The 27,243-nt window shown below is 41.0% G+C and overlaps 2 protein-coding genes across 2 annotated transcripts in view; both read left to right on the top strand.

Annotated features, from left to right (window-relative positions):
- Positions 1-12,035, top strand: part of KCNQ3 (potassium voltage-gated channel subfamily Q member 3) — a 246,730-nt gene extending 234,695 nt beyond the window's left edge. The window contains exons 12-16 of the mRNA XM_067531555.1: positions 1,606-1,708; positions 6,373-6,504; positions 8,494-8,592; positions 9,250-9,334; positions 10,280-12,035. Coding sequence (XP_067387656.1) covers positions 1,606-1,708; positions 6,373-6,504; positions 8,494-8,592; positions 9,250-9,334; positions 10,280-11,017 — 1,157 coding nt within the window. The 3' untranslated portion in view covers positions 11,018-12,035. The remainder of the gene's footprint in view (positions 1-1,605; positions 1,709-6,372; positions 6,505-8,493; positions 8,593-9,249; positions 9,335-10,279) is intronic.
- A 14,678-nt stretch (positions 12,036-26,713) lies between these two features.
- Positions 26,714-27,243, top strand: part of HHLA1 (HHLA1 neighbor of OC90) — a 51,271-nt gene continuing 50,741 nt past the window's right edge. Inside the window, exon 1 of the mRNA XM_067530368.1 lies at positions 26,714-26,801. The gene's annotated coding sequence lies outside the window, so the exon portion shown is untranslated. The remainder of the gene's footprint in view (positions 26,802-27,243) is intronic.

Below are 27,243 nucleotides of genomic sequence, written 5' to 3'. Positions count from 1 at the left end.
CCTGAGAGAAGTGTAGCAAGAAAAGCAACTCGCGGGAGGTGTAAGACTGTATGAGTTAAAGTAGGCCTGGCCCTACTATGCTTTATTTTACACCTTCTTTCAGCTGCTTGGAATGCTAGTGACATCCGCTCAGAAGCTCATACGTTGTTAGAGTAGGTGTAGTTGGTCCAAGGGAACCTAATTACCTGTGAAGCATTCTCAGTGTAACAGAGTCCAGATTAGTGCCTGGGCGTCTCCCACGTTGCTGCTGAATTTGGCCCTCAGTTTATAGTGATGTAGAATGAAAATCCCGAATGGTTTCAGTTTATCAAGTGCAATTTGCAAATTATAATTTCAGTTATACGAAATCTCTGATTTTAGGACCACAGTCTCAACCCAGAGCTGTGCCAAACGCTAGGCATGTATATGGGGAAAGGAGGAAGGAATCATCACAGCACCTCCAGGCAGCAGAGAAGAAATAATCCTCCTCTGCTCTAGTGTATGCCCCTGAAGGAGGGATCTACAGCAGACCCTCTCATCCTGTTCCAGGCCACACCTGTACATCTATCTTCTTCTTTGCAGAGGGTCTCCCTGCACAGTAGGGATCTGCATCAAGTAGGGGTCTCACCTCACTTATATGTCCCCCCTCCCTAAATCCTGTCCCATTTTGTGCAGGGGAAGCACAGAAGTTGCACTTCCCAGAGATCCTCTGTAGCCACAGGGGCACATGGAAGGGAGAGGGGCAGGATTTGTACCTTACTGAATTTCTGTGAAAAAAACAATTTTACTATAAGAAGGCTCCACTGTGGGCCTGATCCTTCTGCACCTCAGACTCCCGCTGAAGTCACTGAAGTTTTGGGTGCACAGGGAACACCTGAATGAGCCTATATTTGCATTGGTCTGACATGGGGGAAATCCAGTCTGAAGAAAGGAACAAGTTCTTCTGTAGGGAATAGGTCATCCCCTGAAGGCAGCCTCTCAGCTACAACTTTGCCAGTGGTCATAGATCACAGGGCATTTTTTCCTTACAGCTTCGCCAGATCTCATTTCTCCCCCCACCCCCCTTTTTTTTTTTTTTTTTTGATGGCTCATTCAAGTCTGAATAACTAAATCTCCTCTTTATAATCTCACCACGTACAGTAGCTCCGCTGGATTATGAGTGGCTGTGAGTTCACACATAGGGCCCAATTATCATTCACTCACACGGATGAAGTCAGTGAAGTAACACTGAGGTAAAACCAGTTCAAGTGAGAATAGAATCTTTATCTTCATTTCCCACTAGCTAGACTATTTCAGCAGTGACTTATTCTTGAAAACGCCTAAAAAATGGGAGATGCAAAATCCAATTGAAAAAAAGGAAAGCTCCACATGTTTCATGAAATGGCTTGAATTTTGGGAGAACTTCTGAAACCACAGAACATCTTTGCATTCTCCTGGCCATGTGTAGGAGAACACAGGGGGACATCATCCTATTCAGAGAATAAGAGCTGGCTAAAGTAAACAAAGGAACTTCCCATGGGTGACTATTGACTGAATTTAGCCTATATTACTTACTTTGTTTAATATCGTTCTGAACACTCCTGTAAATTCTGGTCTGATTTTTGCATGCATGTGTTTGACCTACAGATGCAGGAACAGGGGATCCCATGACGGAAGATAGGGGTTACAGTAATGAGTTCCTCATGGAAGATATGATCCCCACATTGAAGGCAGCCATCCGAGCTGTCAGGTAAATTTCCTTTATGCTCATTAGTATTTGCTTTGACCTTTAATGCCTGGCCTACAGGAAATCACTACATCATGTCACCAGGTTGTTCATTGTTGTTGGTTCTTTAAATGGGGTAGGGAGTTAGATGATAATAATAGCCATTTGGAAAGGAGATAGTCAAAAGTTTTCAGATGGAACAAGTTTTCTGTTGGAAAATGCTGATTTCACAATAATCAAAATATTTTGTGAAAGCTCATTGATTTCACAAAAAATTTCAACAAAAATTATTAATGTTTCACCTCAGTAATGTCAAACTGTGTTTTGACTTTATTACTTTGACTTATATTTTTATGGCATAACTTATAGCATAAAATGTCAAAATGATAAAGTGCTTTGACCTTATTGAAATGAAGTGCTTCAGTAAGGTTGGAATTTTCATTTTTGCGGGGAGCTGAAATTTCATTCTGATTCAGGATGAAAGGAAATTTTGAAATGTCAGAATTTCCACTGAACAAAAATTCTGAATGTGGCCAGTTACAGAGATAACAGAAAATAACAACAGTATGGTTTGTTAATAAAGGGGGGGGGTTAGTAGCTATTAAAAGATCTCAATATTTACAGCTTGGGTAAGCAATGATCAGTGAAGGATGTGATGAATCTACAAACATTTAAGGTATTTAAACACCAGTAACACAGAGGAATTATTTAGGTGGATACTAAGGGATAAAATGAGGATGATGATGATATTAAGAAAGGGAAAATGTAAGCAGAATATCAGGATAAACTTCCTGGCAATGAGATCTATTAGACTGTGAAATAATTTCACTAGCAAATTGGTGAAAGCCCCATTCTTTGGGACATTTTACATATATTCCAAGGCCAGAAGGCTCCATTCTGGTCATCTAGTCTGCCTCCTGTATAACACAAGCCATAAATCTTCCCCAAAATAATTCCTAGAGCAGATCTTTTAGAAAAACATCCAATCTTGATTTTAAAATCGTGAGTAATGCAGAAAGCATGGTAAATTGCTCCAAATTAAATGAGACAGGACAGAACAGTTCGCTATATATTATGGGGAACACTCCTTCAATTCTGTGCGATGGCCTAGAAGATATAATATGTCTTTTCAATCATAATTTTTATGATTAATCCTAATATTTTTGCTCATTATGGAAGCAAAATTAGAAGTTTGGATATGCCTGGAACATGATATTTTAATATCTTCATTCTTCAAGCAAAAGCATCTTAATTAAATTTGAAAACAACCTTCTGTTAAGTCTTTCTACTAAAAATTACAAGAAAAGTTTACGTGAAATCTTGCTGGTGTTTTTCAACACTGAAAGCCCCTACTTTCCAGGATAGGAATGGACACACAGTCTTTTGGCGTCCAACTGACCCAAAATTTCAGGTTTTATATTCTAATAGATCCCAGGGCCTACATTTGGCCAGACTGTAACTGGAGATGTGTGACATATGGTGTTTGGTATCGCAAATCTGACCGTTCTGCACCATCTCACTCATAACACTCAAGCCGCAGAAAAATCTACTTTCCTCACAGCTGTACTCACCATTGATAGCTGTTAATTCATAGCGTGACCATCTGCCACTGGGCAGGTGCTAGAATGCCTCAGACTCTGTTGAGTACATCCCACTTAGGGGCAATTCAAAGAGGGTGTCACAATTCTTTGAATATGTTGGCAGCTAAAGCAGAAGCCTAAAGGGCCATGTTCAGAAGTGTCCTTAAGTAATGAGTGCATCCAATCAATGAGTGCACGGGCCTGTGGTGTCCCATCTCAAATTTTGACTTAGGGCATACCTACGCTGCAAAAAAAAGGAATCCATCCACATTAGCTGACAGGATTAAAAAAGCAATGAAGACATGGTGACTCAGTTCTTAACTCAGGTTAGCAGCTCATGTTAAACCCCAGGTTACCTTACAGGCTTTGACTCAAGCAGCTCACCTGAGTTGCTGTGTCTTCACTGCGATTTTAACTCAAGTTAGCTAACCTGAGTGAAGAACACACTTTTTTTTTTTTTTTTTTTTTTGCAGCATTGACCTATCCTTCAGTGGTTCCCAACCTGTGGCCCAGGGGCCAAAAGTGGCCTGCGGGATCTTTCAAAGTGGCCCACAGTTCCCCTCCCACTGGCTGTAGAAGGGATCCGCTGCCTAGGGATCCAGGTGGAGCGCACAGGGTTACAGGACACGTGCAGTTTCCCTGCTGCAGCCAGGGGGACGGGAGATCAGCAAGGAGGCAGCCTCGTCGCTGAACTCCTTCCATCTGGCTGCAGTGCCTTATGGTTTGGCCTGCACTTAGCAGGCCACCCTCCTTGACTTAGCTGCCAGACTATGTGCTTCAGTGTGTAGTGACAGTCACTCATCTACACTAGTGATTTGTGTGTGACATACTGTGAGTAATTTGTAGGTGTAAAATAGTGAATATAAAAATGAGCACAGTAGCATCAAAACGTTGACTTTAAATATGTAGTGGTTTGTAGTCCTTAATGGTGTACATGTCAATACATTTTTCATGAGTTTATAGACTGGTGACCCTTCAGGGTTGTAAAAATGATATTTGTGGCCAAAAAGGTTGGGAACCACTGTGATGTGTCTACACTGCAGCTAGGAGCAAGCTGGGTGGAGAGACATGTGTTAGTGGGGCTCGCGCTAGTATGTTAACAACAGCAATGTGGACATTGCAGCTCTGGCAGGGGCTCAGGCTAGCCATGCAAGTTCAGACCATTTTACTTCCTGGGTCCGAATTTGGGTGGCTAGCCCAAGTTGGCACTGGTGCTGCAACATCCACACCGCTATTTTTAGTGTGCTAGCATGAGCCCAGCTAGTTCGTGTCTAGTCTGGGAGGAGTGCTTAAATTGGTAATGAAAGAGGTGCTGGGGCTCAAGCAATTTTTTTACTTTCATAACTGACACGGCAAGCCCCAGAAGTTCTGGGGCTATGAACTGCCACGCCTGGAGGTGCCGGGACTCTTCCCTGGCACACTTTCGGCATTGTTCCTAGTTGCAGTGTAGACATACACTTAGAGACATGGCAGACATATCTCTTATTACAATAGTTATGCTACTGCCCGTTTGGAGGCTTGCCTGTTAATGTATGGTCTCTAACCCCTCGAAATTAACCCACCTTGGTTTATAGCTTAGAGACTGGGTGGTTCATAATTTTTCTCCTCTAAAGTAAAATTAATATAAACTAACAGAAGCAACAAATCAGAGAGGAAAATGCTATACAGATGATCTTTCTTTCACAAGCTCTAATATCGTGCCTCTCAGAAAAAATAATTAATTAATTAGTAATAATTAAAAATGAATGTATTTTGCCCTCACATACACTTTCAATTTACGGGCACCAAATCAGGGACTATTTTAAAAGCTAGCTATGTTACTTCAGCATCATTTGAAAAATGTGTTTATTCATTTATTTTACATGGATCTTTTTTTCATTTTGCCACATTAGACCAGTAACCTTAAGACAGAGTTGTTTGCATGATACTTACAAACAGGAGTAAATGAGCATCTCTCTCCTGCTGCGTGCAACCCCAGTTGATTCATTTACTTTCTATGTAAGATCAATGGGATATGAACCTAATGTATTTATTTATATATATATATATATAGTTTACATGGAAATTGAATGTTCACTGGAAGTAACTCATTCATAAAAAAGCTCTTAAAGGATGCTTTGGCTTATGATTGGATAGTAGTTGAAATTGAAACGCAGATCAGGTTCCAAATGGTTCAGCTGCTATACATTTTACAAATTATCTTTAAGAACATAAGAACGACCATACCGGTTCAGACCAATGGTCCATCTAGCTCAATATCCAGTCTTTTGACAGTGGCTGATGCCAGGTGCTTCACAGGGAATGAACAGAACAGGCAATTATCAAGTGATGCATCCCCTGTAGTCCAGTCCCAGCTTCTGGTAATCAAAGCATGGGTTTGAATCTCTGACCATTGTCCTGTCTATTAGCCAAGATGGGCCTTGCCTTCCATGAACTTATCTATTTCTTTTTTGAACCCCGTTATAGTTTTGGCCTTCACAACATCTTCTGGCAAAGAGTTTCACAGGTGGACTGTGCTTTGTGTGAAGAAGTATTTCCTTTTGATTATTTTAAACCTGTTGCCTATTAATTTCATCAGGTGATCCCTGGTTCTTACGTTACGTGAATTAGTAAATATCACCTCCTTATTCACTTTCTCCACACCAGTCACAATTTTATAGACCTCTATCATATCCCCTCTTAGTTGTCTTTTTTTCCAAGCTGAAAAGTCCCAGTCTTTTTAATCTCGCCTCCTTTATGGTAAATTGAACCAAAACTCCCAGTCCAAATGCTCTTGTGCTTTGTTGTACAAAATCCAGACCCAGCTCTGACTTTTGTCACCTGGGGCCTTGTCGAATCATGATGATATTGGGAGGAAAGAGATCTGCTGTGCCCGTATATCTTTCTAGTATATCTAGACTATCTGTAGTCTAGCCTTCTAATAATAAATAGCAAAATATGAAATCTGTTCTTAATGATGTAGTATTAGATATCCTCTGCATGTGACTTCTTATCTTGGATTGAAGTAATATCATATGTTCAATTCTTTATCATCCCAAGCATGTTGTCTGACTAGAGCTTCAGCTATAATTGACCATTGTGCTATTTACATTTCAATTTACTATACAGAATACTACAGTTTCGTCTCTATAAAAAAAAATTCAAGGAGACTTTGAGGCCTTATGATGTAAAGGATGTGATAGAGCAATATTCAGCAGGGCACCTTGATATGCTTTCCAGAATAAAATACCTTCAGGCAAGGTAAGATCGCTGCAGGATTGTGATAAATGTAGGGTTTGTGTGTGTGATGGGGAAGTGCAGCTGTTCTGTTCATGTGCTAGACAGTTCAGGCTCAACATGCTGCTAAAGACACATGAACAAAGGTGGTTCCTTCGAGCATCAGTCATAGAATCTTTAAACTATCCAGCTGGCTTTGAAGGAAGGTCAGCGTGCAGCAAGAACCAGTTTATCAGTTCACCCTTTAAAAATAGTTTGGGAGTGTCTGCTCTCGGAAGGAAAGATAGGCAAGTAGTTATGATAACCGCATACGAAAGGAATATTGTGGGAGCAACTGGGAGTCAGAAGCCCTGGAAATGACTCTCAGCTTTGCAATTGTCTCTCTATGTGAGCTTGGGCAAATCGCTTATCTCATCTGTACAGACAACATCTAAAAGTGAAATAGTAGTTGTATTATATGGCAGCTATTCCTTCACATTGCTGGGCCTGATTCTCCATTGACCTGCACCTTGTGTGATCATTTACACAACTGCAAAAAAGTGAGTGTCACCAAATCAGAATATAGCATTTCAGATTAAATTTGCACAGGAATAAAATAAATCACCATAGAAGGTGCAGGGTAATGAGGAATCAGGCCTGGATCTGTTACAGATCTTCAGGTAAAAACAAACACCTGAGCTGTCCAGGAGGGTTTATCGCAGTGTTCTTTCGATTTCTCTCGAGCTAGGCAAATTCAGCTCAAATCTGTTGTTTGGTTGGACCTGGGTGAATTTACCTTTCACCTTTTAAAAACAAGCTGCACTGATCTTTTCTTTCTATTTCATAATGTATTACTTTAATTTATGTTCCATTATAGTTTTTTCTGTGTGTTCTGCATATTTAGTGTCTTTTGTTCCCACCTCATTTTTATTGACATTATGTAACAGTGGCTATTCTCCTTAATTAAAATAACTTCCAATTAATAGATGTTAAGGCCAGAAGAAACCATGTAGATCATGTAGTCTGACTTCCTACATAACACAGGGCATGGACTTTCACCAAGTAATTCTTGCATCAAGCCTGTAACTTGTGATTGAACTAGAGCAAGGGACTTAGTTGCCCAAGTCCCATTTTCAAAGGTAACTTTGTCACTTAGGAACCTAAATCCAACTGAATGTTAATGTGGGAATTGGGTAGCTAACTCCTCTCAGCTCCTTTGTAAATCCCAGCCTAGATTCTTACCCATACTTATCTAAACCTTTGGAATCTATACAATCTGAATGGAAATTTCAGGAGAGCAAGTGATTTCTTTAGATCTCCAGTTCTTTCACTTTCTGGTCATGTTGGAAGTACCAAGATGGCCTTTTGTGGCCTATGTTTTAACTCTTCTGGATTAGAAGTGCTTGAACATGGGAAAATAATTTTCAAAGAAGTTCATGAAACAGGTGAGAGCCAGAACGTTCCATCCAGTTTGGTTCCAAATATGGGCAAAGGTTCAGCAGGTGGGATTCTTTGTGCAGCCTGAAGTGCCAATTTTTTCTTCAAACCACTAAAATAATTCATAATAATGAAAGTTATGATGATAACTCAGTGTGATAACTTCCAGAAATTTAGTAGATTATTCAAATTATTATATAGGATTGCGAATATTGAGCCATAATCTGTTCCCATTTTGCTGGATTAAATCGAGAGTGTCTCTACTGAAATCACTGGGAGCAGCAGCTATTTTGGAGCGTTTCCGCACATCAGGGCACTAATTTAGGCGCATAAATGTGGATTTTGTTGCTATTTTTATATGCCTAAATTTGAAAATTGTGGCCTAAGAATGATTTACCTGTGGTCACACAATGAGTCAGTGGCTGAACTGGGAATAGAATGCATATCCCAGTCTATTGTCTTAAAACTAGACTGACTCCATCATTGTATTGTTGCAGTATAGATTGCTGGAGAAATACGGAGCAGTTTTGAATTCCTGTAGGTATTTATAGAAGATCTTGTGCACTTTTATCATATCTTGTTCTTTTCTTCTTTCAGAGTAGATATGATTTTTACCCCTGGACCTCCATCTACTCCCAAGCATAAGAAATCTCAAAAAGGAGGAGCTTTTTCTTACCCTTCACAACAGTCTCCCAGGTGAAGTTATTCTGCTTAACATTTTGCATAGGCTGTAATAGAAATAAAGTGGCTACTCATGTCCTAAAATCTTTGCAGTTACTTCAGGCACCTAGCCAACATGCTACCATATTAACCGATGTTGAATGTGAAATGCTATCACTTGGAATGAACATACGTTATCATAAGGCAGTGGATTTTTGACTGATTTAAATTACATGCTGGACAAACATTCTTCTCATAATTTTACTGCCCGGAGAGAGGATGACAGAATAAAGACTTGATATTCTGTAATGGATTGAAGGTGTTATATAAGAATATTAGATGGTGAGCGTGATTCACCACTGGGTTACTTCAATTTTACTCTAGTGTAGCTCCGTTCATTTTGGTTCCCATTAAGCCAACGTAAAACTAGAGTGATGGGGTGGCTAGTCAGGCCTAGGTTTTTATATTACTTGAATGGTAAGCTCTTTGGGTATGGGACCATCTTTTTATTCTGTGTTTGTACAGTGCCTAGCACAACGGGTCTCTGGTTCATGACTGGGCCTCCTCAGTGCTATGATAATACAAATAATAAATGATAATAATAATGACCCTTTACTTCTGTTATCTAATACAAAGAACTTACTGTAATAAAATGGAACATGAAGTGCTAACAAGACTGTTGATTACTTTTAGAAATGATCAATATGTAGCCAAAGCATCCACAGCATATACTGAAGACCAAAGCATGATGGGCAAATTTGTTAAAGTTGAAAGACAGGTATGTATTTTCAGGATGAAAAGAGAGACTTTTATGTTAGTTTACCAGAAAGCTGCAAATTAACTGAATAATGCATGTTTTACAAAGCAGTTGGTGCATCTTCATTTTGGTTGGTGGGATGGGCCCATGACGTGAAGTTTCAATCTCCTCAAAGATTTCCTATCTCCTCAAAGTTCATCATTGTTCAGATCTGGTGCTTTGCTTTGGGGCTATCCCTGAATATTTGGCTGTACTTGATACTCCTTTTGTGGATGTTGATTGGTATTCAGAAGGATGGTGTCTATTGATAGGTGCCTTTTTGTGTCTGCAGTTGAATTGTCCCTGCATTTTGCAGTATTTGCACTTGTAAATATATGACTGTGTGTGCAAAAAAGGTGGAGGTGCAATGGCTTGGATTCGCATAAAATGCAGGCACAAATTGTTCCCACAAGAAAAGGAAGTCAAGCCTGAATTTCAACCCTCACTCGGAAGAAATTACTAGGAGTTCAGTGTCCAGGACCTATTCAGTCCTTGGCCTTTCTATTGTGGTTGACAAAAAAAAGCTACTAATCATGATGTGGGTCTTAGTGATATGACACTTGCCCATTGGAAACTGGACTCAGACCACCAAATGTGCATAGATGGCAACAACTTTTGATCACTGTTTATATTTGCTGGGTTTAAACCACTGGCCTAGAACTGAAAAAAAAGAAAGAAGTTTGTTGTCTTTGAGTTCATGAGTCATATAAAGCAGGTTAAAGTAAAGGGACAAGGCGGCTAAAACATACTTTGCACCCACAGGTTCCAGTGAGAAAATCACATCATTCTCCTATAGCTGCTTTTGTGACAAACCACAGTTGTAGCACATTAGTGCTGGGGAAAATGTGCCAGTGGAAACAACTGATGTTTGTTGCATGGAATGACTAGCTATGAACCATTTTAAATTTGATAACTATTATTTTTCAGGTTCATGACATGGGGAAGAAACTGGATTTTCTAGTAGATATGCACATGCAGCATATGGAGCAGCTGCAAGTACACGTCACTGAGTTGTGTCCATTGAAAGAAGCTGCCTCTCCAGTAGAAGAAAAGAGAGAGGAAAACAGATACTCTGAATTGAAAAACATAATCTACAAATACTCAGAGCCTTGCACTCATGAAACTCCTTATAACTTCCACCAGGTTCCAGTGCACAAAGTCAGTCCATATGGTTTCGTAGCACAGGATCCAATGAATTATTCATGCCCTTTTTCATTAGTTGGGCAAAACTCTGGCAATTTGCAAGCCATGCCTTCTTCGACTTCATATGCAGAAAGGCCAACAGTTTTGCCTATACTCACATTAATTGACTCCCGAGTTAGGTACCAGTCCCGAGGGGACCTGCAGAGCCCCGATTCCGATAGGATTTCTCCAAGGCAGAAAAGGAGCTTAACAAGAGACAGCGACACCCCATTATCCCTTCTCTCCGTCAACCACGAGGAGCTTGAGCGCTCACCAAGTGGATTCAGTATCTCCCAAGACAAAGAAGACTTCCCTTTTGGTCCAAACGGGGGATCAGCCTGGATGAGAGAGAAACGCTACCTAGCAGAGGGCGAAACAGACACAGATACTGACCCTTTTACACCAAGTGGCTCCATGCCTCTGTCTTCAACGGGGGATGGGATTTCAGATTCAATATGGACTCCTTCAAACAAGCCAGTTTAAAAGTAGTTTGGGGGGGCGGTCACTGGTTGACTTCTCCATGTAATGTAAACATACTTTGTATATCTCACATACCGTACACCCAAAGCTTACTAGTTCAAAACACTGATGGCTGCATAAGATGCATGTGCTATTAGTGGTAGTCATTCTGCACCATTTCGTACAATTTACTAATGCAGTTTTTTTCATGCTACCAAAACTAAGCAGCATAGTTTTGCGCATGGTTTGCATGACTTTACACTATATAATGGTACAGCTGATTTCTTCTGTGATACATATCTATCTGATGTTCTTCAATATAATGAGAGTTGGATCAATGCCAGGCAAGACTTGATAGTTCATGCTACTTTTTGTAAACAGAGCAACAAAGTAAAAATAGTTTCAAGAGCAATGTCCCTATGTGGAAATATGTATAAATTGTCTGCTCCATAGCAACACTTGTTTTCCAATGCAAATGAATCATTCTCTATCTAAACTAGCCAAAATCTTCCAAAATTTTTAATAGGGAAAAGGTTGAATCAAAGTGTATTACTGATTTAACATGATTTCTTTAGCTGAAAGATTTCTCATGCCCCCTGTCATCAAGTATCAGTATATCAAATGCAGTGTAAAACAGAAATGAGGGACAGTTTGAGATTTGCAAAGTCACTTGGGTGAATTAGAAACGTGTATTCCATTAATGCAAGTTACAAATCTAAATCCCCTTGACTACTGCTTTGAAAATCTCCATCAGAGGTTATCAAACTGTCACCAGTGTGATTACAATCAATCTTACTTTCTAGAAAATAGTTTGCTAATTGTATTTATTTGTAATAGGGCCAAACTTCCCACTGAGATTGGTACAAAACTACCATCATCTGCAAAAGAAAGTAGGGAACTCCTGGGTTTTATTCCTAGTTCTTTTACTGATTACTGATTCAATTCACTGGTGTTTATAAAGCTCAAAGTACAACTACACTATTTAATGGGAGTTCCACATTCAGGATATTAGCAGGAAATGGCCTATTGTTTCCTGTGTAAATGGACCAATCTAAATAAATGTATGACATATTTATAAACAATGCCATGATCATGAACTCAGCCTTGAGCAAACTGGGGCAGATCCACTTCCCTGACCCATCCAGGTATCTCAACTGGGCAAAGCAGCTTTTTTGAATGGGAAGGGGGGGGAAGAAACTTTCCCACAAAGCCATGGGGCAACAGTGGAGCCATTGCTTGGAGGCCGTTCCAGCCTTGTGGCTGGAGTCACCACATCTGAGGGAACAGTGGATCATAGGAACAAGGACATATACTCTAGACCTATTCTGCTGAAGCGCACCCTGTGTGCTGGGACATGGGAGTTCCCAGCAGAGCAGGGCTCCGACTCGTGGAGGGGGTGTGGTATCTGACGTGGCTCATCACCGGATCCTAGTGCCTTCCCTCCTTATGAAGTGGCGCTAAACAGACTCCAGCCCAGACCCTCAAAGGTACTTGAGCACCTAACTCCCATTGATTTCAGTGGAAGTGAGAAGCCTACCTACCTTTGAGGATGTGTGCCTCTGTCCACACCTGCCAGGTATTAGCAACAGGAACTGGTCCTGAGTATTAGAGTGATGACCCACGAGGACTATGGAGTTACTGTGAAATATATCAAGAGGTTACTCTGTATCTCGTGGCGACCTGATATGAAACACAGTGACAGTGAGATATCCCAGTGACTCCTATTAGATCTTACCTGTTAATAAGGAAGTTAGTTCTGGTCACCACTGTAATTGTTGCAACTTATCTTGTGATGACAACCTACCTACCTGCCCCATGCCCTCCCCTTTACCTGCAGAACTGGTGTCTGGAAGTAGAGTTAGAGCTATGGTTCCCCTGCCTATCACGAAGCTTTTCTCCCTCAATGTCCACCCCCATGAGGACCAGACACCATCTGACCCTTAACATAGTTTCCTCGAGATGGGGCACACTGAAAGTTTTGCCCGAGTAAGGACATAAGGATTTGGCTCCCAAAGCTACAATTCACTGAACTTTGTGGGGTGTGTTGCTGGAACTATACTGCAGGGATCAAGCTGAGCGTTGTTAGCACACACGGTCCTATAGCAGGGTAAGACTTGTTTTCCAGTCAGCATCTGCACAGTTGGGTGTCACACACGCATGTTACACAGAGTGCTTCAGGAGAAAGGTTCCTTGTTGGTTTTTGCCTATCAACCCTTGTGTCTGTTTATTGGCACTTCAAGGAGTCGCTGATATCTCATGAAAATCATTTCATTTAGGAACCGTTCTACTTGTGTTTTAGGGTTTTTTTTCCCCCTTTTGTCTTTTCTCATTCTTCATAACCATCTGAAAGAATATAGGATCTTTTTTTTTTCTTCCCCCTCAAGAGTTTGTCTGCTTCTGCTGCTGAAAACATAATCCATCACTTCACGGCCAGATCTTCAGCTAGTTCAAATCGTTTGAGTTCCACTCAAGTCAATGAGGCTGCACCTTTTATCCCAGCTGGGGATCTGGCCTATTAATGACTGCAGGTGAGGAATTCATTGCGAGCTAGATCTTCACTTAGAGTAAATTGGCCTAGCTCCATCCAAGTAAATGGAGCTGGGCCAATTACACCAGCTAAGATGGGGTTCAATATGTGCAGATGTTCTGTTCTTAGGCTAATGGCTGTAATAACAAGAGGCCTGATTTCTGTTGCCATTTTGTGTACAGAAGAGCTATTGATTTCAACAGATGTTCTGTGTTTGGTTCCGTTACACATCCCAAATGAGAGACCTATAGAAAATATTTGGCTTAGGTAGAACTGATTTCAATTAGGGCATTTTCACAAGTTTTCGAGGTGGCATCCGTGATTCTTGGAAGTACCTGCACTGAACTTGAAGCTGTGCTTTATGTTACACTAGTGCCTGGCAGTGGATTTGTCCCTTCTGTGTGATGGTTGAATGAAAAGCTCTGCCTCTGTTTATAATACTGTTGCACTGTTCCATGACCAAATGAAATTGTATGTTATTAGTTACAAGACAAATATCCTTGATTTTTCAGAGATGCAAAACACCTGCAGCTCTTGTTGAAGTTATGAATGCTCAGCCCCTTTGAAAATTAGGCCCTTTGTGTCTAAAACTGGGCCACCAAAACTGACAGCACCCAAAATTAGAGACCACTTTGGAAAATTTGGATCAGAATGTATCCATAGATTGAACCTCTGTGCCCCTCTCACCTCATTTCATCCCTCTGCATTGCAGTTCAGGCTTTAAAAGCCACGATCTAGCCCTAAGCCAGTGCAGTAACATAGAACTAAACCTTTTCAGGATTAAATCTTGATGAATGTTAGACGTCACTGATTTTAGCGAGTTAGAGTATTTAAAAAAAAATGTGGAATGTGTCAGAGTACAGAATGCTCTAAAAAAAGAAACAAACTAAATACTTTAATCTTAATGGGCCATTATTTGAAGGAAACAAACTAAGTCAGGGTAAGAGTTTGGTTTAGCCACTATTGCATATCTAGGTATTGCAATGCAGCCCTAAAGGGAGGGGAGGGGAACATCACTTACTACCCTACAGTGTCTGAACTTAGTAGTTCAATTGCCTTAAAACAGAACTTTCAGCACTGGGCTATGAGCATTAATTTGATTTGATATGCAGCATCAGAGAATTTTACTGTTTAAAAGGGGGAACAATGCATAGCATGGTAACACAGGGTAAGGCAGACGCAGCCACACAGTTAAATATTAATGATATTCTATCCGATTAGAGCTGCCTCTGAATATTTGATTGTAATTAAATATATGTCTAGGCCGGGCATAACTGCTGGGATCCTCTGAAGTCCACAGGGTTGAAATCTTTGGGTCGTCTGTAGCAGAGGTGGGAGGAGGCAGAATTCTGCATTCAGAAGGCCTGGTTTGCACATTTTAATGTTTGTTGCCTATCACACTTCACAGATCTGACACAACTCAGTCCTCCTTTCAGAGTAACCTAGGTAGAAGCCCTCTGCATGGAGCAGCTGTTGGGTTGGGAATATGGGTGTACATCAATGTTGCTTTTGCATGTCAGCACATGCCTGCACCCACACGAGGGCTGATTTAGCCTGCACTAATTTATCATTTCAGGGTTAGCATCGCTGTTGACCAGAGGAAAATAAAGATATTTTAACATACGTAGATCATGTATCAGTGTAAGACCATGTCAGCCAGTTAGAATCAGGACACTGCATAGCATTACAATCACAATGTAACAACAGCATAATTCCTCGATAAAACAGGGTCATTTACTTTGAATAGCAAGGGGCTAAATGCTTAAACTCTTGCTCAGTCATGTAACCCTCCATCGAAATCAGTGGGATTTAGCCTGAGCGAAGACTGAGGAAAAGCTGGGGAAGTTCTCTCTAGAATTGGCCGAGTTGTAATACTGTATTTTACAGTGCACAAATATCACCCTTTCCTTACAGGGTAGTGTGGCCAGGAAATAGTAGGTAGTGCCATAATAATGAAACAGGAAGTACTATCGCTTGTTGTCCAAATCAGAAAAGCAGGTTAGTTCCTTGTTGTTGTGTTGCCTACTCAGCAGAGAAGCACCTACACTTTGAGTCTCCTGTATGGACTAAACCAAGATCCCAGACTCATTCATGCCCAAGCCTTTTGGGAACTACCAGATTCAGTCTTTGCATCTTGGCGCCATCTGTACTGCTAAGTGTAACTACAAAGTAATTTGAAGGGACACTTAGCTACTCTACACTTGTTGAGTATTATTTATTATGTACAGTATGGCCCCGCCCCCCATTTGGTGTAACTCAGCATAGCGCTATTGAAGTTAATGAAGCTGCACCAGTTTACACCAGCTGAGGAGCTGGCCCTGTGAGTCAAATCTTCAAAACCTTCCTCCAAAACTGTGCCCACGAGAATCATGTGTGACGCCCAGGTTTGTGTATGCAGACTGACCTTTGCTTATGCAAGCCAGGGAGTTAGTTGGCTACAGGATTGTGTGTGCGCGCATTTCCGATTTGTGCAATCAAAAGTGGGGGGGGGGAGTTTGCACACAAAATGGAAAAAAATTGGAAAGCTAGTTCTGAAAATTTGAAAATCTGAAAATTTATCCCTAAGTGCCTTTTCTTAATGGATAATGTAACTAGACACAAGGGCCCAGAGCCTCAAAAGTATTGATTTTAATGGAAGTTAGGAGCCTCAATACCTTTGAGGATCTGGGCCTAGGTTCTAATCATATGACTGTAATGGAGCAGGGTTAATAGGTGTAATTTGTATATTTACCGCAGAAGTGACAAGATATTCGTGCACAGTGAAATAAAGTCCAGTGTCCAAGGTTATTAGCCTGCATTAAAGCAGTACTTAAAAACCACGTGTTGTTTTGTAGAGTAGCTCACCATATTCTCTGAGAAACATTGTTCAGGTTTTGAATTGGCAGTGGCAACTGAAGCAGCTTTAACTTTCATAGCAGGGCTGAAGTGGATTTACACCATTCTTCCTTTAGCACCTGGAGTTTGTTTTACTGGTAACAGTTACAGCAGGGCCAGGCCTTCCTTGAGTCTAGGCCAAGGGGTCTCAATCCCTTTTTTGCTAGGACCCCCTTTGAAAATATTTCAGGCTGTGACGACCTCCCCTTCCCCTCCACATGTCATGCCACCCTTACTTCTGCACCGCTGCTGGGGGTGGCTCTGCCGTCAGAGCTGGGCACCTGGCTAGCAGTCGCTGCTCTCCGGAGGGCTCTGGCTGTCAGCCTTGTATGGGGCTGAGAGCCGGAGCCCCAGCATGCACAGGGCCTGACAGCTCGCAACCCTCCCCCGATGACCTGGCAATCCCGTTTTAGAACCCCTTGTCTAGACTGACACTGACTTTGTTTACACGTAATTAGCCTTAAATAAGATGACATGTCTGAAGCCACACTTTGCAAATTCTTAATGTCTCCTAGGGACCTAGCATCTATTTCAAGGCTTGACAATGTTTCTTGCAATATGAATTTCACTGTTTTTATCTTCCATAATTGGCAAGTATTTAAGGCTTTTGTCATGGTCTCCCTAAAGTCAATGGCTAACCTCCTTTACTTCAATGGGAGCAGGGAAGGTTCTGGTTGTCCCGTACAAATCACTAATCTCTCTTTATCTATGGATTCATTCTCTCAGCAGTATTCCTCCTGATACAGGCACATTTTTATAAGCTATGGTTTTACGCTGACTCTCTCTAACAAGTAAAGCACATGTATCATTGTTTGAAAAGGCCATCTCTGTTTACATTGTGCAGCTATCCTTGCAGATTGGTTGTCAGCTAAACGCCTTTCCCCTAAATAAAAATTTAAAATGTTTCATTGTTGCAGGTACACATGCCAAAAAAAATGATCTAGTTTTATCAAACTCACTTTCCTGGACCATTTATGGAGTTTGTTCCTTTAAAAAAAATCTAATTATAAGTATCAGTAATGACTATTGGCTTTTCCTAGGCTTGATCCTACAGTGGTTTAGTCTGTATAAATTCCATAGAAATGAATAGGACCTTAGCATGTGGAAGGACACCAGATCTGTCCCTAAAATGACCTTGGATTACGTTTGCTCTGTTTTTGTCCATATTTTTAAGGCTATAGGAGGAAATAGTTGAAAAGTTTTATTGCTGCAAGTTGTGGTCCAGGTCCTGCATGCTAATTCACACTTGCATGGAGCCCTACGGACTTCAGATGAGCTTCATGTAATTGTAAGGGTCCACTTGTAGATCAGAATGGGGAGGGCTGGGAGCTATAGCGGTCAGAAAATGCAAATTAAGGAGCATGTTATAACTCCATGAATTACAGTGGACACTGACTCCAGGACTGAATTTGTCCTTGTATAACTGCACAATATGTGAGAAACAGACAGATCTTGCATCCTTGGACACCACAAACTCCCTTTGAATTAGCTTGGCTTTTCAGGTGCACGATGGATCGCAGGCCCAGCTTTGCCAAAGTAACTAGTGCCCAATTCAAGACACCTTTGAGAGGCTTGATTTTTAGTGAACTAGCCCTGAGCACTTCTGAAAATCAGGGCCCTTTAAGGTGTCTTAAGTTGGGCACCCCAAAAATGGAGACCTTGCACAATCACCAGTCACTTTTGAAATTTTAGGCTGCAGAATCTGATCCTTAACAAGCAGCTTTTTAACCATTTCCAGGGCAGCTAAGTGAGGCAAAACTGTGGAAGTAGGATCCAATTTTCATTCTTCAGAACTTGCTAAGACGTAAGGTAACATAGCCAACTGCATTTTGTTTTCTAGTTTAGGGCATATGATTATTACTAGTATTTGTGCCTTGCTCACTGAAATTTTCTCCACGCTACAAAGATGCTTTTCAGATTCTGGCTGACAAGGGAACACAACTTTTATACAAGCGGCCTTTAGTGCTCTTTATAATATTATTTATTGTAATTTTTAAACAGTATGTGTAATTTATATTCTGGCACTGTTGAACAACTTTAATATGTTTATTTCAATCTATTATGCAAACAATACTTCTTACCTGATTTTTTATGTTCTGTCTTTAAAACTTGCACCACTTATTAATAAATAGAAATTTCAATTATCATGTGTAGGAATTTCATTTAATTTTACAATCTGTGCTAGAATCAGACAAGTCTGAGGAACACAGAGCCTAATTCTGCCGCCCATCTGAAGTCAGTGGCAAAATTCCCATTGATGATGCAGGATTGATCAAGAGCACTTTCCTCGTTCCTGCAAGTCATCCCATTGACATCTAGGCGGCGGGATTGGCCCCAATATTTATATCTTCTTTTGGTTCAGTTGCAATATGACTTACTCCCATACATGTAATAGGAAAAGAAGTATATTCGAAATAGAAAATCAGAAATTTGAAACAGCTAAATATCCTGTTAAAATGTTATCAAGTTACATGTAAAATATAATGTTCACAACGTAAAAGTGTTTAGGGTACGTCTATCCAGCAAAAAAACCCAAAACAAAACCCAAAACACAGCAGCGAGTCTTAGAGTCCGGTTCAACTGACTCCAGCTCACGCTGCATGCAATGTCTGGGCCCAGGCTGGAGCCCAGGTTCCAAGACTCTCCCCTCCCCATGGATTTCAGAATACAGTCTATTTTTAGCCCCACCATGTGAATCCATCAATTGACCTGGGCTCTGAGGCCTGGCAAAGAACTGCTATGAATCTGCTTGTACAGAATAAATTTACCTCCTGGTTAAAACTTGGGACTGGGAGTCAAGGTTCCTGGCTTCTATTCCCAATTCTACCATGCGATCCTGGGCAAATCAGTTAATTTCTGTGTGCTTCAATTTCCTCATTTGTAAAATTGGTATCATGCTACTTACCTATCTCACAGGGATGTTGTGGGGCTTTATTAATGATTTCTGTTTTGACATCCTTGGAGGAAAGGTGATGTGTATGTGCAAAGCATTGTTTTATGCCAACTCACCCAAAGCGCTTTCTGATAACAGATGAATGTGGTATTAGCCACTGGGATAAAGCATTTTCATGTATTTTTAAAGTCTAATTTTAATCATCATTGTTTCTTTAGTTTAGGTGTTTTTTTGCATAACTAGCTGATTTGGAAGCAGCTGCCCTTCGCTGGGTAAGTTACAATGCATTCACTAGGGCTGTATGGAAACTTCCACATTTGTTTCATAACATTACAGTGGAATTTCCTGTGAGAGAATGGAGGGATGCATGACTTTCAGATGCTTGGTTTCTGAAGGCCTGTCTACATGGGGAAAAAACCTGGAATAGCTGGTGCAGAATAGCTATTGCTGAATACCTGCTCCATACTAGCTTCCTGTTTGGACACACTTATCCTGAATTAAGAGTGCCTTTGTGTGGTTTAGGTTAATGTGGAATAGCTATTATGCTCTAAATTCACAACCTAGCTTTTTCACACTGATTTCCCTGTGTAGACAAGCCCTGAGTAAATTTTCACTTTCATTGGGGAAAAAGTGACTAAAGCGGAATGTATCTTGACAAGGGATCGGTCTTTTGTAAATATCTGTCTAGTACTGAAATTTCAGAGACACACAACTGACGGAGGTTAAATTTCAAATGTTTAACAAGGCTCACAGAGAGCACACTAAATGCAACCTCTTCCACTGAAAAACTGAATGCTCCTGGCTTCTGATCCTGTTTGAGAAAATGGAGTACTCTGAACAAATGCGGAAACTAGAAAAAAGCCCATGTGACTTCAGCCATGTGATTACCACCCAGCAACCTACACTGCTCAAAAGCTAACACGTGGTGTGAAAATCTACCTCAAATGTTTGCTGAAAACCAGAGCACACAGAGTATGTTGGCCCGTATTCTGATCTCACTCAAACACCAGTGTAAATAAGGAGTAACTCAACTGATCAATGGAGCTACCTTGGTGTGAAATCAATTTAAGGGCCTAATTCCAATCTGATTTAATGCCAAATTTCAGTAAATATTGATAGGATGAACAATATTATTTAATGAGACAACAAGTTATTTCTGAGTTCTGAGTTGAGTTTGTTTGGAGTCGGAGTTTTATCAGCTTTAAAGATTTCATGCAGCACAAATACATTTATGTCCTGACTTACATTCATAGCAAGAATAGTACAGTATCAAATGCATTCATCTATTTTCATAGAATGTCTTAACATTAGTTTGACTTGCTTAGCCACCATAATAGGGCAGGGAAGAGACTGAACTGAACAGAGAGATACTCAGCAGTATTCTATTACAAAGTCTTGCAGACAGCCGCAGGGTGGACATTTAGATGGATATTTCACAACTACAACCGGTGAGCCATTAATCCATTGTTTACAGGCACTGAAATGAATTGCACTGAATCTTTTCCCTGGCCATCATCCAGATACATAAGCTTGCCAAGTAAGAGGATTTTGCTGCACATGCCAAATTCATGTCTACTATACCCACACTGAAGTTATCATAGTTATACCAGGGATTAATTTGGCCTGGGTAGTTTAATCATAGACTCTTAGAAATGCTGGGCTGGATGAGACCTCAACACAAGTTAAGAAGCAAAGAAATTCTGGACAGGGTAGTAAGATGTTGTAACCGTCCTCAAACAGGCATTCAGACATAGCACGTCACATCAGCAGCATTAATTAGCATTTGTATTCTGGCTCCAGCCAGCTCCCCACAGATGCCCTCCCCTGCAGATTATTCATGATTTATGCAGGACTGCCATCAGGAGGGCATGTGAAGTTGTCCTAGGGCTGGACCTAGCAGAAGGACTCCTAGGAGTATACATAACTTGAGCAGCTGCTCCCACTGTCACACAAGCAGCAGCAGCAACAGAAGGGATGTGGCTGATTCTTTTTCCAGCGCTGGTCCTTCCATGTGTCTTTCTTTTTCTTCCTCTCAGTATCCTTTCCTGACCAGTTTGATCTCCAGGCTCCACTCTCACTCTCATGGGCATTCCAACTAGATTGGATAAAGCACTATAAATGTACTGTTTGGAACAATGCTGCACTGGAAGGAAAGCTGAATTGCTAGGACTTCTCCCTTTCAAATGGATATCACTGATTCTATCAATTTTCAGTCCTCGTATCTAATCACTAGCCAACTTCTCTTGGAAACCATAAGGAAGTAAACATTTGAGATTAGTCTAACTACCCACTTGGTATCACACATGTTTATACAGATATAATTGAAAATGTGTATACAATGCTATGGTGCTCTGAACAACATAGTGCTCAATTGAAGAAGAATGAAAAAAACCTTAGACCCTGTCTACACTTACCTCCGGGATTCGGTGGCAGTCGACGGGAGTTACGCAAGCTACGCAAAAAACTTGCGTAACTCCCGTCGACTTCTCTGCTCTTCTTCTGCACGTCGTCTTCACTGCACTGTGCCGACGGGAAACGCGTTCCCGTCGACATAGCGCTAAGCCACTTGTGAAGGTGGTCTTAGTACGTCGATTTCTGGATCGACTGTGCGGGTCTTCACTGACCATTCATTTGATCCAGAGAAATCGATCTGACGGCGGCGACTTTGTCGCCGTCAATGTAGCCATAGCCTTAGTGACAAAGGGCAAAATTAATTCCTTAATGTATGAGATAAATTGAGCTTGAGGTTCTGCTGATTCCCTGAATTTGCATTGGCACTTTACAGGTTGGAAAAAGTAAATATGCAGTGGATGCAGTGGAAAATATGATCAATGTGCTTTTCCGGAGCAATTTTCATATTATTGATAAATATACCTGTGACACATTCCAATAGATATACTAATCCTTGCAAGAGCCAATGAGACCTTTTAAAGATGAGACCTTTTAAATGTCCCACGACATTCCTACATAGCATACTGACCATCCTGGCAAATATGATCCACCCACCCAAGTAGGTTTTTGTGTCTCTCGGCAGAAGCCAATGTTTTGTTGCTGCAATGCTTCCTGGATGAGACGCCAGTATATGTCTTCTCCAGGGATACTGTGAGAATGTCCCTGCCTCTTATCTTCTTCGAGTGAATGTGCCTCCCATCTTCCAAGGCTAAGGCAGTTGCAGTCTCAAGTTCATGTTGTCCCATGAGCTGGTGCAGAAAAACTGTCCTGTTAAGGTAAGTGGCTCAGAAGACTGGTGGTAAAAAGTCTTTCTGAGAAGCAAACTCCATATTTTCCATATTGAGGTGAGTTTCTGTCGACAAGGGCAGGAGAAATGACTTACATACTGTTCTTCCCTCATTGTACAATCCATTCATAGTTAATGAAAACTTTGGGCTCCCTTTGGTTGAAGACTATAAGATCCTTGTCAGCTGAGATATGGGTAGTATATTTAGCACTTCCATGCTTTAAAGCACTGCAGAATTCTGTTGGTTGAAAGGACTCGTTTTTTGGTATGAAGTCACATTTTTATACAGGATATTTTAGCCTTTGAAAATTGAATCCTTTGAAAAATGCTTTTGAGAAAATTCCCTGCTGTTTTAAAATGAGAGCTCTGTGATAACGAAATTATTCATCTGATTTATTATTAATGGCAAATAGAAAATTTGGGGCATTCCTATCATAGGGCTTGTTCCAAAGCCCACTGAAATCAATGGAAAGATTCCCATTGCCTTCAATGGGCTTTGGACTTAGTGACGTTCTAATCAACTGATGTTCTGAGGCAGAGGAATCTTTACAGAAACCCCCATGGGGACTTAGTGTATTGGCCTTGGGGGTCTGAAGGGCTGAGTTCTAGACACTCTAAACCTAATGCTTCAATTTAGTAAGTAGTGCTGGTTGACTTTCAAAGACAGGGTGAAATGCAAGCCTCACAAAACTCAATGGGAAGGCTCCAATCGTCTACAAGGGGGTCAGGATTTCACACATGACATTCTGAAGATAATCCAGCTAGCTGAATTGTGGCATATTTTAAAAATAAACGAGGACTTGTGGCAGGGGAAAACAAATAACCGTCAGAGATGCTCTCCATTGAACTGGGCTTATCAAAGTATGTCGTGAAGGGGCCAGCAAGGCCCCTGGGGACCTTGGTTCCTGTGGCTGTGCTCTGTCCTTGGAGCCGAGGGATTTGTGGGTTAGGACCGCTGTAGAACATCAGAAAGTGCCGAATTGCTCTAACCAGAAAACAGCCCTGTTCTAAGATCATTTAGATGTATCCTCTGGGTGAAAATATTGTTGGTCTGACACGTGATTTCTACTTAGAGGTGTTATACAATTTAAAGGGCACTCCATGCTCATATATCCAATACGTCAGTGAATATGCAGCAGAATCTGGGGAAAAGCTATCATTTGTGGCCTGCTCCATTCCTCTCTTGGTAAGTGAACAATGAAATAATGATGGATTTGTTCCTCATGAGGCATAGATGAAGCCTAAAGACTATACCCCTGAGAAAGCACCGCATAATTCACTGGAATAGCGTTTGGTGTGAGAAGTCAGCATTGTCCTTAATAATGGGCCCTGTGTCAAAGTTGTAGCAGAACAATGGTTAACCGAGCATCACTCCACAGCAGGGCAAAGTTAAAATTGCGAAGTTCAAAGATGAAACAATGTATGATGTAAAACCTGCTGAAAGTCAAATTGTCTTCACGTCCCAAACATCAAACGATTTGGAATTGCTCCCAGAAAACACATTTTCTCAGTTACAGCTGTTTTTGTCTGTCATTATCCTGGACACTTTCATCCCAATCTTGATGATGAGATATTGAGCAAGGGTCAATGGCAATAAAATCTCTGTGTGGCTAAGGCAGATCCTTGCAACAAAAGGGGTTTCCAAGTTACTCAGGCTGCAGCATTCAATCACAATTCACAAAAGCTGTCTTGTATTATATAAGTGACTTCCACAGAGAGCCGGTTGGAACATTCTTGCCAAAATGAGATTTCGCCAAAATATGCTGCTTTGCTGGATCTATAATGTCTGAGAGAGAGAGAGAGAGAGACTCATAATGAACCCAGTAGCTCTGGGATGTGGGAAATCCAGACTTATGAGGAGAGGCTGAGGGAACTGGGCTTGTTTAGTCTGCAAAAGAGAAGAATGAGGGGGGATTTGATAGAGGCCTTTAACTACCTGAAAGGGGGTTCCAGGGAAGATGGAGCTAGGCTGCTCTCAGTGGTGGCAGATGACAGAACAAGGAGCAATGGTCTCAAGTTGCAGTGGGGGAGGTCTAAGTTGGACATTAGGGAAAAGTTTTTCACTAGGAGGGTGGTGAAGCACTGGAATGGGTTACCTAGGGAGATGGTGGAATCTCCATCTTTAGAGGTTTTTAAGCTGCGGCTTGACAAAACCCTGGCTAGGATTATTTAGCTGAGGTTAGTCCTGCTTTGAGCAGGGGGTTGGACTAGATGACCTCCTGAGGTCCTTCCAACTCTATGATTCTATGATTCAAGTCTCCGTTGTACCTGAGTCAGAACAGAGATTGTTCATTTCGGATCACTCTGAACCAGGCAGAGCATGAATTTAAACTTTGGTCTTCCACATCCCAAACCAGTAATCTAACTACCAGGAGGACAGACAGATGGATGCATGCATACACACAGCCCTACTTATACAGCACCCATAGCTACTCTGGAAAAAGATCACTTCACCAATGTTTTGTGTCAACATGATAGCGAGTAACGCATGCACAAGATGGGGGTGAAAGCAGTGCCCTAGAACTGAACACCTGTGTATCTTGGTGAAGTTAGTATACAGGTCCAGATTGAATCTGAGCATGTCCCCTCGCTCTATAGCTGGCCTCGCCAAATGCAATGTCTGAACATCTCCAAACTTTGCATCTGGATACAGACTTAAATCCAAACTTTATAGGTGGAGCCCATCTCTAATAGGTATTTCCTACTGTGACTGACGAGACAACCACCAAAAGCGAGATGGATTCGTAAGGGGTGGGCAGATATAGAGGTGAATAGATTGAGCTTTCTACAGGTGTGCTTAAATGCAGGTATGCAGAAGAACCCCCACAAAACTGGCACGGAGCACTGGGCACAGTGAACCAGTTCCTAAAGAGCTGACAATCCCACTCAGTGCAACCTTTTTTTCTCAAATCCAGCGAAGCATGGCTTTTTTGAATTTCCCACACTTTATAGAGTAGCACATCAAAGTGTTATGCCCAGTGGCAGTATATTGCTGCATTATTTGGATAACATTGTAGCATTCCTCCAGCTCACATAGTTGTGATATGATATAAGGATAAAGAATTCAAAAAGAGAGATTTGCTGAAAATGGTGAATAAATCTCTTCATGACCTTGTGCAGGTCAGTAAGGGCCTGATCCAAAACCCATGGAAGTCAAAGTCTTTCCATTGACTTCAATGAGTTGTGTGTCATTCCGGTAGGGTCTGGTTTCCAAATATAGCCTATGATTTTGGGTGTCTTAAGTTTTGGGTGAGACCTCTGAAAATCAGGGCTTAGGTTGGGCACCCCCCAAAAAAAGGCATTCAAAATTGCAGGCCACTTTTGGAAATTTAGATCTTAAATTCGCTGGGTGAAATCCTGGCACCATAGAAGTGGATGACAAAGCTCTTTTAAACTTCGATAGGGCCAGGATCTAATGTTTACTCATTATTTTCCTCTTCTGTATAAAGGGGGGGCGGGGGGAGAGTGTCCTAATACTTCCCTGTTGCATAGGGGCTGCTTTGGGGCTTAATTCATTAATGCCTGTAGAGCACTTTGAGTTCTATGGACCGAAGTGGTTATGGAATGCTTTGAGTTTCTGATTTCCTCCCATGATTCTTTGGATGTAGTGGGTACAGAAGTGACACATCATTCAGTGTCATCATTATGACTTCATGCCACCACTATAGTCACGCTCTAAATGCTTCTCTTCCCTCATCGCTCATCTAACAAAATGGCCAGGTAGTTTTCCATATCAGCAAGCATTTTGTTTCATCTAGTTGGCTATAGTTGAGCTATATTTCAACTTTCCTATACCACTGTCTTCTATCTTGTCCACTGTTGTCCAAAATGACTCAACCACAGCACCAAAAATGTCCAGGACTTTGTCTGAGGGGCTAAAGCATCTCAACCATTACCTGTTGACATTGACGTTAGCTTAATTACATTGGAAGGCGCTGGCCCTTTAAAGGAGAAAAAATCTTTTCGGTTCTATTTTTCAGTGTAAGTAATTACTGCCCAAAGTGGTTTCACATCCTAACCTGGACTGCTGCTAAGTCATTCCATTTAGGGATTCAATTCAGTACATACCACAGGCAATTTGCTTGCACATGATCCTATTTCATTTAGCCTAGTTGCCTTTGGGATTATAATACCAATTTCACAAGATTTTTTAAGGCAATCTTATCTAACCTGTCCACTCTCAGACTTGTCTTTCACTAAGACTTTATTATAACATAGTGTGATAAACTCCTATTTAAACTCTCTGAAGTTAATCGTCCACACCAAGAGAAGCTAGGTAAGTCAGTATTAAAAGATTACTAGATATTCAAAATGTGAATAATGTCAAACGTTGCTCCTATGCAGAGATACCAAAAAGAATTTATTTTTATTGGTGCCGTTAATAATCATTGAGGTTGTTGGAAATGAAAAATGTTAGAAGAGTGTTTTTATAACATATGATTTCTTAAATTCAGACTTATTGTAGAAAGTGTAAACCTCTTATCTAATACAAATCAGGAGATGGTAGAAATTCAGTCAAGATCATAATAGAACTACTTTATTTTTTCATATTAGCCTGCAAAGATTTCTTTAGACCTGTTTTTCAAAGTTTGCTTTAAACCTAAGAGGATGACCTTTAGATCTTGGAACTGAACAGGGATAGAGAAATTAGTATTCAAGGTCTTTCCCTTTTCCCTTCTCCAGCCTCTTAGCTTCTGTTCTGCTCTGTTTAGCACTAT

Source organism: Emydura macquarii, unplaced genomic scaffold (genome assembly GCF_026122565.2).
Source record: "Emydura macquarii macquarii isolate MOO-44397 ecotype Brisbane River unplaced genomic scaffold, CSIRO-AGI_Emac_v2 contig_369, whole genome shotgun sequence".
NCBI classification, from domain to species: Eukaryota; Metazoa; Chordata; order Testudines; family Chelidae; genus Emydura; species Emydura macquarii.
The sequence above is the reverse complement of the archived record's forward strand: the minus strand, read 5'-3'. Positions and strand labels throughout refer to the sequence as shown.